The sequence below is a fragment of the Eurosta solidaginis genome, chromosome 1 (assembly GCF_040869045.1).
Source record: "Eurosta solidaginis isolate ZX-2024a chromosome 1, ASM4086904v1, whole genome shotgun sequence".
NCBI classification, from domain to species: domain Eukaryota; kingdom Metazoa; phylum Arthropoda; class Insecta; order Diptera; family Tephritidae; genus Eurosta; species Eurosta solidaginis.
In genome coordinates, this window is record NC_090319.1 from 145,368,018 (window position 1) to 145,385,783 (window position 17,766).

The 17,766-nt window shown below is 39.1% G+C and overlaps 2 protein-coding genes across 7 annotated transcripts in view; one reads left to right on the forward strand and one right to left on the reverse strand.

The window, feature by feature from the left end:
- Positions 1-555: 555 nt before the first annotated feature.
- On the reverse strand, positions 556-8,741 carry LOC137236865 (protein transport protein Sec24C-like). 6 transcript variants are annotated; one of them, XM_067759912.1, is made up of 9 exons: positions 7,791-8,741; positions 7,252-7,729; positions 6,961-7,187; positions 6,680-6,900; positions 6,283-6,622; positions 5,733-6,229; positions 5,525-5,675; positions 1,787-2,111; positions 556-1,727 (listed from the first exon to the last, which is right to left on the reverse strand). In XM_067759912.1, the coding sequence occupies exons 3-5, from the start codon at positions 7,104-7,106 to the stop codon at positions 6,537-6,539; spliced, it is 453 nt and encodes a 150-aa protein (XP_067616013.1). In that variant the 5' UTR covers positions 7,107-7,187; positions 7,252-7,729; positions 7,791-8,741; the 3' UTR covers positions 556-1,727; positions 1,787-2,111; positions 5,525-5,675; positions 5,733-6,229; positions 6,283-6,536. The 6 variants fall into 6 exon arrangements, with proteins under 6 accessions (XP_067616013.1, XP_067616016.1, XP_067616014.1 ...); XM_067759915.1 differs by lacking the exon at positions 7,791-8,741 and having other exon boundaries at positions 5,733-5,875; positions 5,941-6,229; positions 7,252-7,732; XM_067759913.1 differs by lacking the exon at positions 7,791-8,741 and having other exon boundaries at positions 5,733-5,885; positions 5,941-6,229; positions 7,252-7,732.
- A 275-nt stretch (positions 8,742-9,016) lies between these two features.
- LOC137236866 (transcription factor Adf-1-like) overlaps positions 9,017-17,766 on the forward strand; it is a 45,464-nt gene continuing 36,714 nt past the window's right edge. Inside the window, exons 1-2 of the mRNA XM_067759918.1 lie at positions 9,017-9,031; positions 12,317-12,444. The gene's annotated coding sequence lies outside the window, so the exon portion shown is untranslated. The remainder of the gene's footprint in view (positions 9,032-12,316; positions 12,445-17,766) is intronic.

A 17,766-nucleotide genomic window follows, 5' to 3' on the forward strand; every position in this document is an offset into this window, starting at 1 on the left:
ATTTATTTTTTATATGGATTTCGTCGGTGGAAAATGGCGGAATTTAAAAAATAACAAAACAACCGTGATAATCATTTGATTGACATATGACAGCCAGTAGTGACAACATGATTAAATCGGATAAACTGTTCTCGCATACATAAAATTCCGTTGAGAATTATGTATCTGTCTCACATGCATAATGGTGTCTGCTGTATGTTCTTTTACTAGTCATTTTACGGTCATTGTGACTTTCTGCAGCGGTTATATTCATAGTCACGTTTGCATGGGCGTGATGAACTTTTGTGACCAAATTTTCCGTTTCGTTCCTATTAATGTGATCGTGCATTCCGCTCCCACTTATAGGATGTGAGCATAGCACTGTGCTGCTCACACACGTCACTATGCTCGTCAAATGGCGGTCTTTTTCCGTCATTTCACTCTACATTTTCGAGTCATTTGACAATCAATTTTACTGCGGTTTTACCATTTATATAACCGCCATATAACGTGAATTTTACCTGCAGATTTACTTTACCTGGAGCAGCCATATGAATAAAATATGAACCAAAAAAATTGAATTTTCAATATTTATTATTTTCAATATTATTATATATGTACATGAACTTGGAACTTATATTAATCCAGTTCATATAAAACAGAAGAACTTTAATAATAAATAAACTCGCTTAATTAGTTTTTGTTTTCCAATTAAAATATCTTCTAAGCGAGCAAAAAATAATTTTAAGCTTCAGAAAAAACTCCAATTATTTGAATAATCTACAACTTAAAGCTTAGTAGAAATTCAGATCAAGAATATTCAAAGGTGTCGTGGATCCGATTGCTGTCGTAATTGAAGAACTTAAAAATGTACGACTATTAATTGAGTCAGACTTATTATTGTTCTAAATCTAATCATTCAAGCAATAATTCTGCAACCCAAAGCAGGAGTATTGATTGGTTTCAAATCTAATTCCGACAGCAATCGTATCACATCCCTTGTTATATATGTACGTGATATTGCAACTTAAATTAATACAATTGATATAAAGAAAAGTAAGTGCTTTAATAATAACATAAACTCTCTTAATTGGTTTTTGTTTTCCAATTGAAATCTTTTCTAAGCGAGCATAAAATAATTTTAAGCTTCAGAAAAAACTTCAACTTAAAGCTTAGTAGAAATTCAGATTACGTTTACTCTTTTTTCAAATCAAGAATATTCAAAGGTGTCGTGGAATCCGATTGCTGTCGTAATTGATGAACTTAAAAATGTACGACTTGTAATAAAGTCAGACTTATTATTGTTCTAAATCTAATTATTCAAGCAATAATTCTACAACCCTTAGCAGGAGTATTGATTGGTTTCAAATCTAATTCCGACAGCAATCGTATCACATCCCTTATTATAAATGTACGTGATATTGCAACTTAAATTAATACTGTTGATATAAAGAAAAGAAAATACTTCAACAATAAATAAACTCTCTTAATTGGTTTTTGTTTTCCAATTGAAATCTTTTCCTGTGCAAGCACATCGCTAACCTGTGTTGGCAAAAGATATGATTATACTGTCTTCGATAGATAGTCGGACGAGCCGCTACTCGGCGAAGTAGAGATGACCGTTGTGTCGGTGGCAGCTGTTACAACAGCAGTTTCTAACTTTACACCATCCGTACAGTGTTATGAATGCTTCACTGCCTTTTCCAATTGCTTGGCGCCAGCAATTTTTGCTGTTTGTAAAGCTTTAGCTGTAATGCAAATATATAGATGGGTTAAAGTGGTTTTCGTATGTTATTCAACAACTCACCCTATACCATCATCACAGCCTCCTCATCGATTTTGAATATGTGTACTTTTTCAGTATTCAGACCCAGTTCGTGCAACCGATTCATTCATATACTGTGGGTATTTGAGCCGTAGACGCAATGGAAGATATTTTGATTCTTTTTGAAGTGTAACATTTGTAAACAGTTGGGTTTCTCTGCTGTCACCATCACCACTAGAGAGCTATTGAAGAAACGCTCGACCAAGATAATATGTGAGATTTACACGGATAGATTTCTTCCACCTTTTCACAGTTATTGATGGAGAAAATGCGAAAGCCATATTTACCATCCAATACCGAAATAGAACTGTAGAGGAAGAAATATTTTATAAAATTTAATAAAATCAAAAAATGATAGTTGTGCTAAAATGGGGTAACGTATTGTATGTTAAAGTATAGCGAGGTATCAGCGGCTTTGTCCTGGTGAAAATTGAGTTTGAATAGGTTTTATTCTTCATTCTTAGAAACATGTACGAAGGTACCTGGTAAGATATTAAAAATCCTCAACGCTTTTTTTGCTATAACTTAAAAAAACTCATATTCAAACTTCTGCTTAACTTCTACATATCAATAGCTACCTTTACCACCAGGAGTCCCTATTGCTCCTACGCCTATGCTATTGTTTCCTACATCGATGAACTTTGTAATAAAATAAACAGCTATCTCCCCAATCTCTCCAGTTTTGTCGCCTCGCGAAACCTGATATTTTCATCAACCAAATCATCGGTGACCTTATTTAAAACATGCCAAATGTCGACCGTGCTTGGGAGCAGTGGTGGACCCAACAGAAGAGGAGATCGAGCGCTTGGCATGGGCTCATGAGGCGGTAGAAGTAGGTCGAAGGCAGTTCAAAAGGTTTGCTGCGAGAAACCCTCGGTTTTGCAACCGGTATGAGGAAGAAGCGTCGAATGGCAGAAAGGGCCCAGTCCCAGAGCCGCGACGCAGGGCAGTCCCATAGACAAGACAAGTAGGCCCAAAGCTGTAAGACAGATGGGCCCCAATAGCGAGGTAGCAACTACCTCGAAGGCTGCGAGTCAGAGGGAAGTTCCAACTATGGAAGTAGGAGATAAGCCAAAGGGAGATAACGCTAAGACTCCGACTTTCTCGGAGGTGCCAAAGGGAAATAACACTAAGACGCCGGCTTTTCCCGAGAAAATGAGTGATGTGGCAAAGCAGTCACTGACTGTGGCGCTGGTTGATCGTAGCAGTCCTTTCGAACAGATGACTAGTGAAAGGTGGAGATCTGTAGAAAAGGAGCTTAAGATGATGCGGGAATAACCAAGTAAGCTCCTTCCAACCTTTGATTCGGGGGATGGTATAATGGTATGAAGATGATAGCGTGCGACAACATCGCGAGCTTGCGGTGGCTGGAGGAAGTGGTTCCAAACCCCCAAAGGCAGGGCACGAACGCGCGTTTTGAGATGGTGGATAAAGCGCAAATCCCCAAGGTACCAAAAGTTAAGGTATGGATACCATGCGTGATGAAGTCGGAGGATACAATGCGACTTTTTCAGAATCAGAATCCGAACATACCGACACAGGATTGGAAGGTACTTACTGTATCTTGGCCTACGGAGGAAGGTCAGTTATACATCCTCCAAATAAATAAGCAGGCGGAGGATATATTGTACGCGCAGCTTGGAAAAATGTCCTTAGGTACAGGCAAAATTTATATGCGACTCAGGAAAAGAAGTCGCGGGTATTAAAGTCCTAACACGCTGGACGTGGGCGAAGTCGAAAAGGACCTCAAAAGCCTAAGGGAAAAAAGACAGGTGGAGGTAGCCCACGTCACTCCGAATGTGTTAGAAGGGGACCAACAGCCAGATGGTGCTGTGAGTCGCACAGAGGAACACCCGGCACAACAGGTACAAGAGTCTGAAGGGGGCTTCGAACACTCTAAACCAAAAGGGCTAGGGGAGGACGACGACGTCCCGATGAAGGTGCTGGAGGGGGAAAAGCAGCCCATTGGTGTTGCGAGTCCTGCAGATAAACCTCCAACACAGTAAAGTGGCGTGGAGCGAACTCCTCCTCCTAACGCGCTGATCCAGGAGCCGTGGCTTCCATCGGGAGGAAAGGTTTCTGGAATTAGCGCGCGCGGATTTGGCGTTTACTATGCGCAAAGGGAAGGACGTGTGCGAGCTGTAGTAATGGTAAGGAAACAGCTGCATTCATATATGCTGCCTAATTACACTACTGAGGACCTCGTAGTGGTGGTGAAATCGCCGGGCTCAGATGGTACATGTCCGGCCATGCTACAAGTTTCAAGTAGGGCGGTCGTGGGATGGCTTAAAATAATATTCGATGGGTGCATAAACTGAATCATGTACCGCACTCTTGGAGAACTGCTCGTGTAGCTTTCCTACCAAAGGCGGGGAAGATCGGTCACGTGTATCCCAAAGATTATAGACCCAATAGCTTACCATCATTTCTGCTCAAAACCTTTGAGAGGCTGCTAGATGTGTACATAAAGTCCAACGTGGATAAAAAGCTGCTCTCCACAACACAACAGGCGTACACCAAAGGCAAGTCAGTAGACACCGCATTGCATAGGGTGGTAATAGGCATAGAAAAAGCCCTGGAATATAAGGAATATGCTCTAGAAGTCTTCTTAAGCATTGCCGGGGCTTTCTAAATGAGCGATTATTGATGGTCTTCATTACGTTAAAGTACATCCAGCCTTACCCAGATGGATCGACTGCATGTTAAACTGCAGTAAGATTACATCGCAATGGGGATTGTACGCGGCCACGAAATTAGTGGACAGGGGCACTCCGCAGGGAGGGGTGCTATCAGCTCTGCTGTGGACGCTGGTCATTAACCAGCTGCTTAGGGGATTCTACGAGGGACCAGAAAAACTTACGGTTTACGCAGATGACGTTGCATATGGTCTTGTTTACAAAGAGGTACAAGGTCCCTAATTGGACCAGGCCTAAGTTAGGAGGGGCGACCCTACGGGAGAAACCTTGCACAAATTATCTAGGAATGATCCTAGACAGTAAGCTGTCATGGAAGCTTAACGTGGAGGAGAGGGTGAGGAAGGCTTCAAAAGAACCGGCATATACGATCAGAAGGAACTCGATGACGATGCCTCAAAACTAACAACCAAAAGCAATAATTATCATTTCACTGACACAAATTTTATAGTTTTTTTTCGGGATTTGGACACAATGTTGTTGTTGTTTTTGTAGCGATAAGGTTGCTCCCCGAAGGCTTTGGGGAGTGTTATCGATGTGATGGTCCTTTAGCCGGATACAGATCCGGTACGCTCCAGTAACACAGCACCATTAAAGTGCTAGCCCGACTATCTCGGGAACGATTTATGTGGCCACATTAAACCTTCAAACCTTCGCCTCTTACGACAGGCATACCTACCGCAGATAAATTCTGACCCCTAACCCGCTGGGGGTATTTGGACACAATCTTTTCATTATATTACTTAACAATTTAAAGGCTTCATTCTGTATTGCGAACGATAGCTCAGACGAACGATTCGCCTCCAAACGATATCGTCTAGCAATGGTATTCTCTATCATTTTCGTTCGGTCTTTACTTTTCTAACTAACAGGAAGGCAAAAGTAATTGTCAAGTGATAAGTTGCCATTGTTTAACATAGTGCAAATACACTAGCGATTCGTCTCTGATCCGCATCGAAAGTTCGTTTCGTAATAGAGAATGAGGCCCTAAGATTAGACATTTTTTTCAATTTGTATTTTGACTTACCAGCAACAACAGAATCATGTTTAATTGTACGCCGCACAAGCAATTTAGCATCATGTAACGACGCTCAGTTTCTTCCAAAAATTGTTCAACACTGCCACGTAAAATCAATGTACTTGTTCTAGCATTAACGCAACCTTTAAATAATTATAAACTATAAAAATGAAATTAATGTCAAACCTTGGAAAATGTTGAAACGTTCACCACCAACCTGACGTTCTTCAAAGTAATCACATTGACCCAAAACACTTGAATTAATATCATTAGCTGTAGTCATAACAGCACCACCACAAGCTTTCATTCTACGTTTCCAATCTTCTTCTGGTACATGAACAGCACAGAACATATCACGATCTGCAAAATACTGTGTATCAACATCACCAATTGGCAATTTAGAAAACACAACATTGGCGCCTTACTTAGCTAGTTTATTCTACAGAATACGCCATTCAGCATCAACAATTTTCTGATACTCTTGGACATTAGAGGACATTGCTGTGGCAGATCATTTTTCCAATAACACTTTGTTGCTCCTTTGATTGGCGCTTCGACATGTACAGCCATGTCATATTTTAGCATGCATAATTGTAATGCCTTACGTATAGCTTTAATGATGATACGTGCATGCACGCCTTCCTCAACATCTGGCTTAACTTGTTTTAAGATTTCACATGCTTAAAATACTACTGAAGTGGTGCCATCGCCGACCTGATAAGAGAAACATTTTTATTCTACACATTCTAATATAACAAAAAACTTACCTCAGCATTTTGAGATTTGGCGATGTCTACTAGAGTTTTACGGCTGGATTCACAATATCCAATGGTTTCATAATGGTTTCCCCATCATTTGAAATTGTGGCCTTACCACTGGAATCAACAATATGCTTGTCAATACTACGTGAACCCAATGTAGTGCGTACAGTGCCACAATTGAATGGGAGGCATTGATGTTGGATATGAGTTGAGGTTTACCATGGGAGCTATCGGTACCCAAGCATTTTTTACACAAATACTCATGTAACCAATACAAGTTCAAGATATTCATATTTATTGACACGCTGTCCGGTATGGCCCAAATGTTGGAAATATGCAGTTGGCACTGTTGAGAAAAAATATGGATCAATGAACACAAGTAAAAGTGAAAGATTTTTTTTACCATCTCTTGTTACTTTACACATTAGACATTGGAAACGACGACCAGCATCTACAAGAGCCTTGCAACGATTGCATCTAATTGCACCCAATTCACCAAAATTTACAATGGGTGGCTCATATTCACCCTCAACCGTGCGTGCCATTGGTGAGACGGTAAGTGTAATGGACAAAGCTGTTGTATTTAATAAATCAGCTGTTGCAGGTATGCAATACAAAGACGACCTGCAAAGAAGAAAGATCAAGGTAATTGCCAAGCAAAACATTAATTTCGATTATCGATACCTAACGTAACGTGGCGAGGAGTTACCCTGATCTTCTACCACATATTTTGTGGTCACAAATGGTGGTAATAAACCCTGTTCATTAGTAATAAAAGCACCACCAGCGCTATTTTGATTTTCAATGATAACGCTTATCGGATTTGGCATCTGATCGGGATCTAAACGGCGTTGGGCTTGATCATACTATTGCGGCTGTTGATATTTACCAGTAACAGGTGCAAGTGGTTGCTAAAGAAAATAACACAAAAATAATCATCAGCAAATTTGTAAATTATTAGTTGTATTAACATACATTATAACCAGGACGTCCGGACGTGTCCGGGTATTGGAGGTTGACCGGGCTTGGGTGGTTGACTGAGCATTGGCGTCTGTCCAGGTTGTGTTGGTGGCATCATAAAAGCCATCAATAACAAGTGCCAAGAATATATCCGCGGCATACCTGCCGACCAAAATGATTCAGGGGGTTGTGATTGCCAACCTCACCTACCCGTGGCGAATCCTGTACCTAACAATTTGGTGTGAACAATTGGTGCCAGTTAACCCTCTGAAATAATAGGCGCAATTGTACGCCATTGTGTTGGCATTAATTTGGCAAAATGCAAAAGCTTTTCATCCTTCTCCCATGACCATTCTGTCTTCTTTATGCTAGGATGAAGCCATTCGTACCAGCGTGCCTTACATTGCTTGGCAGATTTGCGGTGCAGCAGTTATGCAATACGTGACCACTGGTTTTTACCATATTTCATTACAGCTGCTTTGAGGATTTCATCCTGAAAGTTATCAATTTAGTTAATAAACGGCCAAGAGTAACCAGTCGCGTTAAATGCTTACCTCAGTGTTTCTCCACACACCATATTTTATCATAATTCGCGGCATGGTGCTACATAATTGTGATGTCTTTCGATGAGCACAAAAATCAAATAAAAAATTGTTGTCGAAATAAACAGCAAAAATCATTGTATATTAAAGACTTTGGGAAAATTTTAGAATAGCACCCCCCGAGTTAGGGGTAAAACTTGGTATCAAATGAAATAGGGAGTTCTCCCGATCACAAATATATATATTTTAAAGTGTGCAAACTTATAATTTAAAAGTTATTTGTTGTTAAAGTTTGCAAATTTAGCAAATTTCTATAGCACTTTAAATTACAATTTACACATCTTTCAAAACCTTAATCCACATACATATCTATATAAATTGGCAACGATAAACTTAAATTGCATTTTTGTATATTTCACATTTCATTTTTGCATTGTTTTCACTTATTATAAATGTTTTTATTAAATCAATCGCGCTTTTGCAGCAACATGCACATATATATATACATATATTTTATTGATGACATTACAAAGCTGTGCTGCCACATATATATACGTATACACATATAAAATTTGTATAGAAATTTGCAAACTTTAACACCAAATAACTTTTAAATTATAAGTTTGCGCACTTTAAAATATATATATATGTGATCTGGAGAACTCCCTCTTAATTTTAAATCTTTCCGGAGATATTCCATTTAAAACTCTCTAAATTGAAAAAATTTTCGACCACCAAATGTTTTGCTGTCTCTGCTGAATTAGAAATGGCGGATTTTTTTGCACGCAAAAATGACGTATTTTGCTATCCCTATAAAAATAATAGGTGCGAGAGAGCACGATACATTGTGGGAAAGCTAAATTTGTCAACATGCTATTTCATTTGGAGAATTTTTCATTCCAAATCGTCACCCCTGTCAAAATTTCGTGTGTCTGTGTGCGTTTTTGGTCACACGATTTTTGCAGCGTAGTTACCACCGTCTTGTAGGGTTTTTATCATATCGATATTTATGTATCATCAGCATTGGAGGTCAATCGTTTACATTATTGACTGCAATTGTATTTTTCTAAATAGTATTCTTCGACTATGTGTGTTATTACTTGGTGATTTCTAACACGCTTCACATGCGATTGAATGCAAGGCATGTAAAAAACTTTACATATATATAAAGAAACGATACACAAAATCAAAGCCCACACAGTAGTTCGGATTCAAATTCTGTCGCCTCTAGCAGTCAATCAAAAGAAGCAAGAGTAAGTCATGAAATTGGAAACCAAGGTCACAGTGATTGATTACGAGAAAGACTCGAATCTCCCACGTAATCTCCAATGGAAGGTTTAACGCAGTGAAAAGAAAAAAATGAGAAATACGGAATATCGATTTTAATAAATATATATTCAAATAATGATTTAAAGAATGAGGATTTAACAATTGAATTGTGTTTCGTATAAATGTATACTCAAAAGGTAATCTTAGTGATTTTAAAAATAAGGTGATAACAATTAAAATTGTGGTTAGTATTGATGTACTCTTACCTTGACGCTGGATGGATAGAACTGCTCCCGTTGGTGGTCGTGATCCAAAAAAAAGTCAACCAATTGGAAAAAGGCGCTGAACCCTCAGTACAAGAGCCTTCGTTAAGTTTCCCCTTAACAAGGCTCCGGTGCTAAAAGCTCATAGCGGCAAACACAAGGCCGTGTTTGTATTAGTGCATATATATGAGCTAAACTATTTGTCTAAAGACAGAAACAGGTATGCGGATTGATTTACGAGGGTGGGCCGATATATTTAGGTCGCGGACCTAAACATGCCGGCCCCTTGCCGCGAGCAATGTTAAGAAAATAGGTCATAGATTAAAGTATTAAAAAATAGAGATCAATGAACCCAAGGGATCAACCTAGCCCTCCTTCGCCCGGGTAAGGCTGCGAGCGGATGAGCAGTTGCGGACTGCGGACACTGCACCTCGCTGTACTATGCGTGTTGTGGATGTTTTCTATGGAGAAAAGAGAAGAAAAAGGTTAGAAGAAATATACGTGGTTTAAAGTCGATGGCACTTAGTTACTTTTAGATATGTGTGGATGTATGTGCATGTGGACCTATTGTTGGCAGACTCCGGATACGACCAAGCCGAAGACCGTCGGTTGGGCTAAAATTCCGCCTATGGTGGTAGTCGCCGTATTACTCACCACCAGTTCGGCATATATGTCAGCGCCGAGTGTAAGCCGAATAGGTGATGGGTGATACAATCGGGGGTCTGCCAGATGCATAAACTGGAAGGGCACCGCAATTTGGGGATCTATGCTGTATAGCAGGCTCACTCTATGATGCCGTGCAATGACGACGGCCTGTGTATGAATGCGCTTTGCTGAGCCGTACTTCCCTCGCAGTATTATAGTGCACCGTTTGGGTCCCTGCTGCTCGAGACATAGATCTCGGACCAGCTCACTGTCGGCGATGGTGGTGGGCGCGCATGGGTCGATAATTGCTCTTACTAAGTAGATCTGCCCGTGCGATTCTATACGCACAATGGCTGTGGGGGATACTGGCACGAACGGCCGCATGGTTGGCAGTGGATCCGCATTTGGTTGTAGTCGGCCCGTTCGGAAACCGGCGGTTGTGGCCCTCTATAGTTGGTTACCGATGTGCTGGCGCACGTCCTTCACGTATGGCGCTGCCCTTTTTTGTTATCGGGTCTTCGCGCGTCTCCTGTTAAGGCCATTTCTTTGGCTAGCCATTCTACCTCGATTAGGGACGCTGAGGTTTTGCTTGTCCTGACGCCAGTCGGTTACCTGTGGGCTTCCAATCTTCCTCTCTATTTGTTTCTCAAGGCGCAATAACGGCCGAAACATGCTATGCGCTGGGCTGCGATTAATCGAAGCTGATGCTGCTTTTGTAATTCTTCCTCTTCCTCACCTGCTGCGCCCATGATTTTGTTTGTTCTGTTACATGAATCGACAGCATGTCGTCCAAATTATCTTCCTCACCCTGGTGGTCTACCTCCCTTAACTCATCTAAGTGGAGCGTCGTGTGGTGTTTTTATTGGCACCTTTTGCACCTGTACTTGCTGGTGCAATTTCCTACGCGATGGAAGGGTGACAGACAATTCGGACAGTATTTATGAAGCACGAACGCTCGTAACTTCTCCTCGGGAGTCATAGCGCGGAACTTCGAACAAACCCTAATGGAGTGCTGCTTCTTACACAATGGACAGTCAACGTGGTACGTAGGTTTATGGTATTTCGAAACGTGGCTCATGATCTGTAAAGAGGGTGAACCTGGGATCATGACCGTTACTTTATCATACACTATTTATTGTTGTTTTGCATGGGATGCGGAAACCCCAAGAAAAAAGGAAATAATGACTCATGTGCATAGTAGGAATAAATAGCTCCCGAAATTTGAGCGGGTCATGGCTTGCTGGAAAAGGTATTGTAAATCAAATTAGACAGCGTTAAACGCATTGATTTCCCTTTTTTAATTTCTAGGCTTTGAGACGCGTGAGCTAGCCGTTAGGGCTCAGTGAACACACCCATTGAGGTGATTATTATTCTAAGTGCTGGCAATGTCGTCGTTTGGCATTTGACAATTATGCATTTCCTGAATGAAAATTCTTTTATTCATTTCAAGCACATGGCGTACGACGTATTTTCTCGAATCGTGTGCCACTCGCTTATTATTATTCGGGAAAAACGGAGAATTTCCAATATTTATTTGGGATCAACACTAGACGAGAATAAATGCCCTCTAGAACGGCACGCTGCAAGTGCTGCGATGTTAACAATGCGCAAACATTCGAAAAATTATTTCACAACCTAACAAAACAAATAGTTGATTTAAGGCGTGGGGTTTCCCATGGTTTTGCAAAAAAAAAACAAAAAAATTAAAGTAGCGCTAGTCCAAGCAGGTTATCGCCGCCGCCAACAAAGCTCAACAATTACAATAGTAGCGAAAGTGAAATTGAAAGCGGATAAGAAGTCGACGGTTAAAGAATCTGCTTCGACAAAATAGAAATCCATTAGTCCTGTTGAGGTGAAAGGTGTGCCGAAGCTAGTCGACCAGTTTTAGACTTCTTTAGCATACATTCACGTGTAATCCCAACGCAACCATTCCAGACCGCGGAGCAATTTGAGGATTGGAATGATATTTTTAATGTGACGAAGATCAGAGTGAGCAATTGCGGGTGGAGCTACTGGAAGGCCACTTCGAAGAGCCCGATAAATATCTAAAACATAAATGAAGCAGCTCAATGTTATTCATATATAGGTAATGGTCGCTGTAAAAGGCAAAAAAAAAAGGAACGCAAGATGCGCCTTTTTTTCAATTATGCTCACGATCACAAGAGGAAAACAATTCGCCATGAGAAAAACGTCAGGGAAATACTGATGGTACACAAAGAACTATGACATGTAAACATAAAATAAAGCCTGGGAATGTGAGTGGCGTACCAGTCTCGTAACCTCATTTTCCGTGGCTTTGTTGTCTTGACATTAATGGCTGAAAATTGTAAATTTACTTAATTATTTCCTTTGTAATGGCAGGATTTCATCGGTATTATGCTCTCGAAGACTCAGCTGAAAGACGCCAATGGTTGTACACAAAAGTTACAAGATTACGCGGATTCGTGCTTTCTACACCTGGAAACTCAAATTCACACAACAGAATTATCGTGAGTTATTGTAAATATAGTGTTGGCACGGATTATGTGCGTTAAATATATGGGGATCCCTTATATCATTTTTGTTGTGGTGACTGTTATTATAGTACGCTGTAGTTGCGTTAGTTACTGCTTCTATTTATTATGAGTACTTTTTATTACCGTTTATGGATAAATTGTAAATATTTCTTCTTTTGCACTTCAGCGCTTGAGTTCAGTGTCTTCTTATAGTATTGTATATCTAAGTTTGATCAATTTGTTCAACGATCGTTTTTTAATTTTGAGATGCACAAAAAAAATGCGAGTATAACCGCATCGGGAGCGGGAGGGGGTTTTGATTTGTCAGTTGGCAAATTAGATAAGCTTTCTTTTTGAATTTCATTTCAAGCGAAAGAAGTCAAAGTCAAAGATATCTGCCTAGTGATGGCACAGGAATGAATCATGGTACAATTACAAGGTAAAGGCATCAGAGTTGCATTTTACATGTTTTTTCATTCGAAGCTGATCATAAAATGTCATTTTACATTTTTTGTTTATTTACATTTGTTTACTACGCAATGTTTGTTTAAACGTTTTGCAAATTCGTGTAAAATAAAATTAATTTAACTATTTAGATTTCTTTAAAATGGAAAAGTGATTTCTGTGCAGGATAATAAGGGAGAAAGCGCAAGATCCTACGAAGAAGCAAAATGGAGACAACGCTTATGGCGTGCAGATTCCTCAAAATGGTTTGATTTGCATGCTTCTTTTTCAGGCGTTAGACCTTTTTGAGTAACGCAAATAGTATATTTAATGCCAAACTCCATGTTTGACTACCCAAAGCCTTCGGCAAGCGTCTTTATTATTAAAACAACAACAACAGCTTGATTAATCGTTGTGTAAACGATTGTGAAGTACATCACAATTGGTGAAGATAAATTGAAAGTTATGATCTGAGGAGCAGTGGGGTAACTTCCTTATGATGCCCATACAACTTTGTTTGAATTGAAAGACCGTTTTATGTAATTTGGGTTAGAGAATAGCATCTCTAATATACAAAGACTCGATTTATGATAGAGAAAACGTTTTGATCAAAACGGGTCTAACTCAATCTATGAGTGTTTTGACACTGAATGGGTCTTTAGCTTTTAGAGTATCTTCATTAGTTGACTTTTCACAACATGGCTTTTGCAAGAGTAAAGCCGGAGTCATTGGTGCCGTATGTCGTATCGCTGTATCCGTATCCCTAACGTAATCAGCTGTTTATCATTACGACGGTAAACCAAAACCCAATTGGTTGGCTACGATACGGTTACGACCTTAGCGGCACCAATAATCGATTGCATTGATTCTCATAAGGTTGGTCGAATCAGCTGTTAAAAGGTTACCGATACGGTTACCGATAAAGCACCAATGTCTCCAGCTTAAGTCTACCGTGTCCAACTTGCTTGAGCTTACAACCTTTGTATCCAACAGTTTTAAGACTAATTGTGAAGTTGATGTTATTTTTACTGATTTTAGTAAAGAATTTGATAAAGTTTCCCTTTGCATACTGTTATTCAAATTTAATCGGTTAGGATTTCCTCCATTGTTCCTCTCTTGGGTTTCTTCTTATTTGAAGGAAAGAAAACAAACAGTTATATTTATTATATTGCTGGTATCGGTTCATAAACCTAACTTCAGGTGTTCCACAAAGCAGCCACCTTGGTCCAGTTTTGTTCCTGTTGTTGATTAATGACCTTCCAAGTGGTTTGAAGCGCTGCAAGCCGTTGATGTACGCTGATGATGTCAACCTTGTAATGCCTATCAAGCGGATCTAAGTAGTCTAGTTGATTGGTATAATGTAAACGCCATGTCACTAAACCTCCCTAAGTGTAAGTTCATGTGTTTTACAAGGAAGTCCTTCCAATCCGATGATTATGCTATTGGCGATTATTTAATTAAGCAAGTCACTAACTTCATTGATTTAGGCGTTACAATGGACCCTTCACAGAATTTTAAATTTCATATTGAAGCTTGCGTGAATAGGGCTAAAGGTCTTTTGGCTTTCGATAAACGTTGGTCTAAGAAATTCAATCAATACGTTACAAAAACTGTTTTTATGTCATTGGTCAGGCATATTCTCAGTTTTAAAAAATTTTATTTAACTACATTAAATTTGTAATTTGAAATGAAGCAAAAAACACTAAACCGTGATAATACTGTTCAACTCTCTATTTTAAATATGAAAGTACTAGTTATGGGAAACTTGTTTGCAAAATTGTGATTTGATCATTGTCTTTATATATACATATGTACTCAAATTTATTCTGTATAAATTTTATTAGGTACTAGCAGGGTACCCGACGTTGTTCGGAATGCGTATTTATATTAAAGTGGCCCTTATTTTTTATTTTTATTTTATTTAGTGTATGTGTACGACCACCAATCGCACACCTACCCAAGCATCGCAGTACACACGAAAACTTTGCGCCACCTGTCAGCGAATAAATAAATCGAATTGCACCAAAAGGTTTGAGTCCCTGATTAACGCGTATAAAAGGTTTAAAATCTTAGTTAAAAGTATTTCATATTGTAGTTAAATTTATAGATTTTGGAGCAAATACATTTTGACAGATAACTCAGTTATCGATTAATTTATCGAAATGTCACAAAATTCAAATGAAACCTGTGACCGTCCTCTATTGTTTGATGCCCATATTGTACGCATATTTAGAGGTTTTAGGTAACCTCATTTTAACCGATTATCGTAATATGGCAGCGTGAAATAATTTTTTTTGGTACGCCACTGTATCTATTCATGAATTTGATTTTTAATTTATATGATATTGAATAAAAACTTTGCAAAGGCATTCTTTGATATTTGTTTGGCAACTAAATGCATTTTCCTTCGTTTTTCAAAAAAAAATCTTTAAACGTAGCTTAATGATAGCTTAAACAACTATATCTTTTTTGTTTCTCTCGCGATTTTAATGAAATAAGTTCTAGATTCCCTTCTGGATTACAGGCTATCCATCTGTGAAAGTCTCATAAAATCCATTTGCTAGTTTCCGAGATTATCGATATCATACAGACAAACAGAAAAAAGTGGTGCCGATGGATTCTACGACATTCCAAACGTCAAGTACACTCATTTTTTTTTAGAAATCTTGGATGTACATACACGATTTTCTCATCGCGCCGAATCATCAAACGATACGCATAAAAATTCATTGAGCTGACCTTCTTATTCGTTTCTTCTCCTGAAATATGAATTCGAACTCGGTTGCGAAATAGAAGTGATGATATAGAAGATTAGAAGTGATGACTTATAAACAAACCTGTCGTTCGATTAACCATCTTTATATTGAAGTGATATCCACCCTCTCCACGACAGAACATCAACGGGTATTGAAGTGCATCATATGACCGATGCGTCTCGTAAACGCGCTTCAATTGTCCACCATCCCGACGGTAAAGAACAATATCGCGTGATTCCTTATTCTCGCCAACAATCACCACTGCGACTGGGAGCATTGAATTGTCTTGCATGGCCTCCAGCGGGTCTTTTGTCTGCTCTAATAATGATTTTGTGGTCGTCTGAAGGCATCATATCCAATGCTGTTTTGAACAATCTGACCAATTCATTATGCTCATGCAGAAGATTTTGTAATTGTTCGATCATTTCACGTTTAGTCGTAGTCAAAATTGCACAACGCTGATCTAGTTCAATTGCTGAATCACCAACGAAATAGATCTGAAGGAACTTATGATCTTCGTTCAGTAGTGGTAACAAAGCGCCCGCTCGATGGTGAATTTGCCCTTGAATCTGAATGTTTGGAAGCAATTTCAAAAAAATATAACAATAATTGTTCATTTTGATAATAATGGGACATCATTACTTTAAAAGTGGGATTGTAGCCGGGTACATCAACAACTTGGGCTCCAAATGATGTCATTTGAAAGCATCCGCTATATTTTTGTGTATTCTCTAGAAAATGTTTTGATTGGATTGTATTTCCATAGAGTAACGAATACAATAGCTCTGGCGGGTGGGTTAAAACGGGTAATTTCACTTTGCCACCAGCGCAGCATAAGCCGGGGGTTTCTGATTGAAACTTCAAAGCGTTGCAATGCTGGCATACGACAGACAATGAGCCGACATCAACGCAGCGAAGATCTTTATAGGCTATTGCGGAATCGTATTCGAAAGCAGCGCGATTCAAGCCTGCATTTATGGCTGGTGTTCTAACAACATTTTGTTGAATTTGTGGTGATGATTGTGCAGCGCGAACTTGTGCAATATGGGAACGTCTCCATTCATTTTCTTCTGCACGTTCCCCTTGCGTTTGATTATCACGGACATTCTGACTAATTATTGCACGGCGTGTACGTCGTCCAAGGTTTGATTGTCTAATAGGAGGCATTAGTCAAGCAAATAACTCTAGCTAAAATGCAATAAAGTAATTTTTGACTAATCCTAATAAAAAGAAAATTCTTTAAAAAAAATACTTACGGAATGAATGTATCGCAATATATGCCCGCAGTTCAAGAATATAACCTCACTTTTTACACGCAAACTTATTTTCTTAAAAAATTATCGAATTGATAAATATCGCGAAAGAATTTCAATTGCTCGTAATGCTTGTACCGTTTGTGGATGTGATACGCGATATATGACTATCCGAAATCAGAAAAATTAATCGATGAACACGAAAATCAGAAAAACTGTAATCAATTGCAGCAAGAAAAATAGCACATTTGTTTAATAAAAAATGACAATGAGAAAAGTGCACCTGTCAAATTACGCTCAACCTAAGCACAGCGCCATCTGTTATTTATCCCGTTAATTTCTCTACTCAAAATGCAATTTTATCACAATGAATTTCACAATTATCCGAAACTTACAGAAACACAGCACCATCTGTTATTTATCTCGTTATATTAATAATCAATTTTCGATTTCTCCAATTTTCCGACTTTTTCGCAGGGTTTTCCCAAAATTTTCTTTCGTAAAAACCTTCTAGCAATTACGAAGAACTGAAAAAAAAATTTTAGCCAAATCGGTCCTGCCGTTCTCAATTTTCGATTTCTCCAATTTTCGGACTTTTCCGCAGGGTTTTTCCAAAATTTTCTTTCGTAAAAACCTTCCCCTAGCAACTAAGAAGAACTGAAAAAAAATGTGAGCCAAGTCGGTCCTGCCGTTCTCAATTTTCGATTTCTCCAATTTTCCGACTTTTCCGTAGGGTTTTCCCAAAATTTTCTTTCGTAAAAACCTTCTCCTAGCAATTGCGAAGAACTGAAAACAAATTTGAGCCAAATCGGTCCTGCCGTTCTCAATTTTTGATTTCTCCAATTTTCCGACCTTTCAGCAGG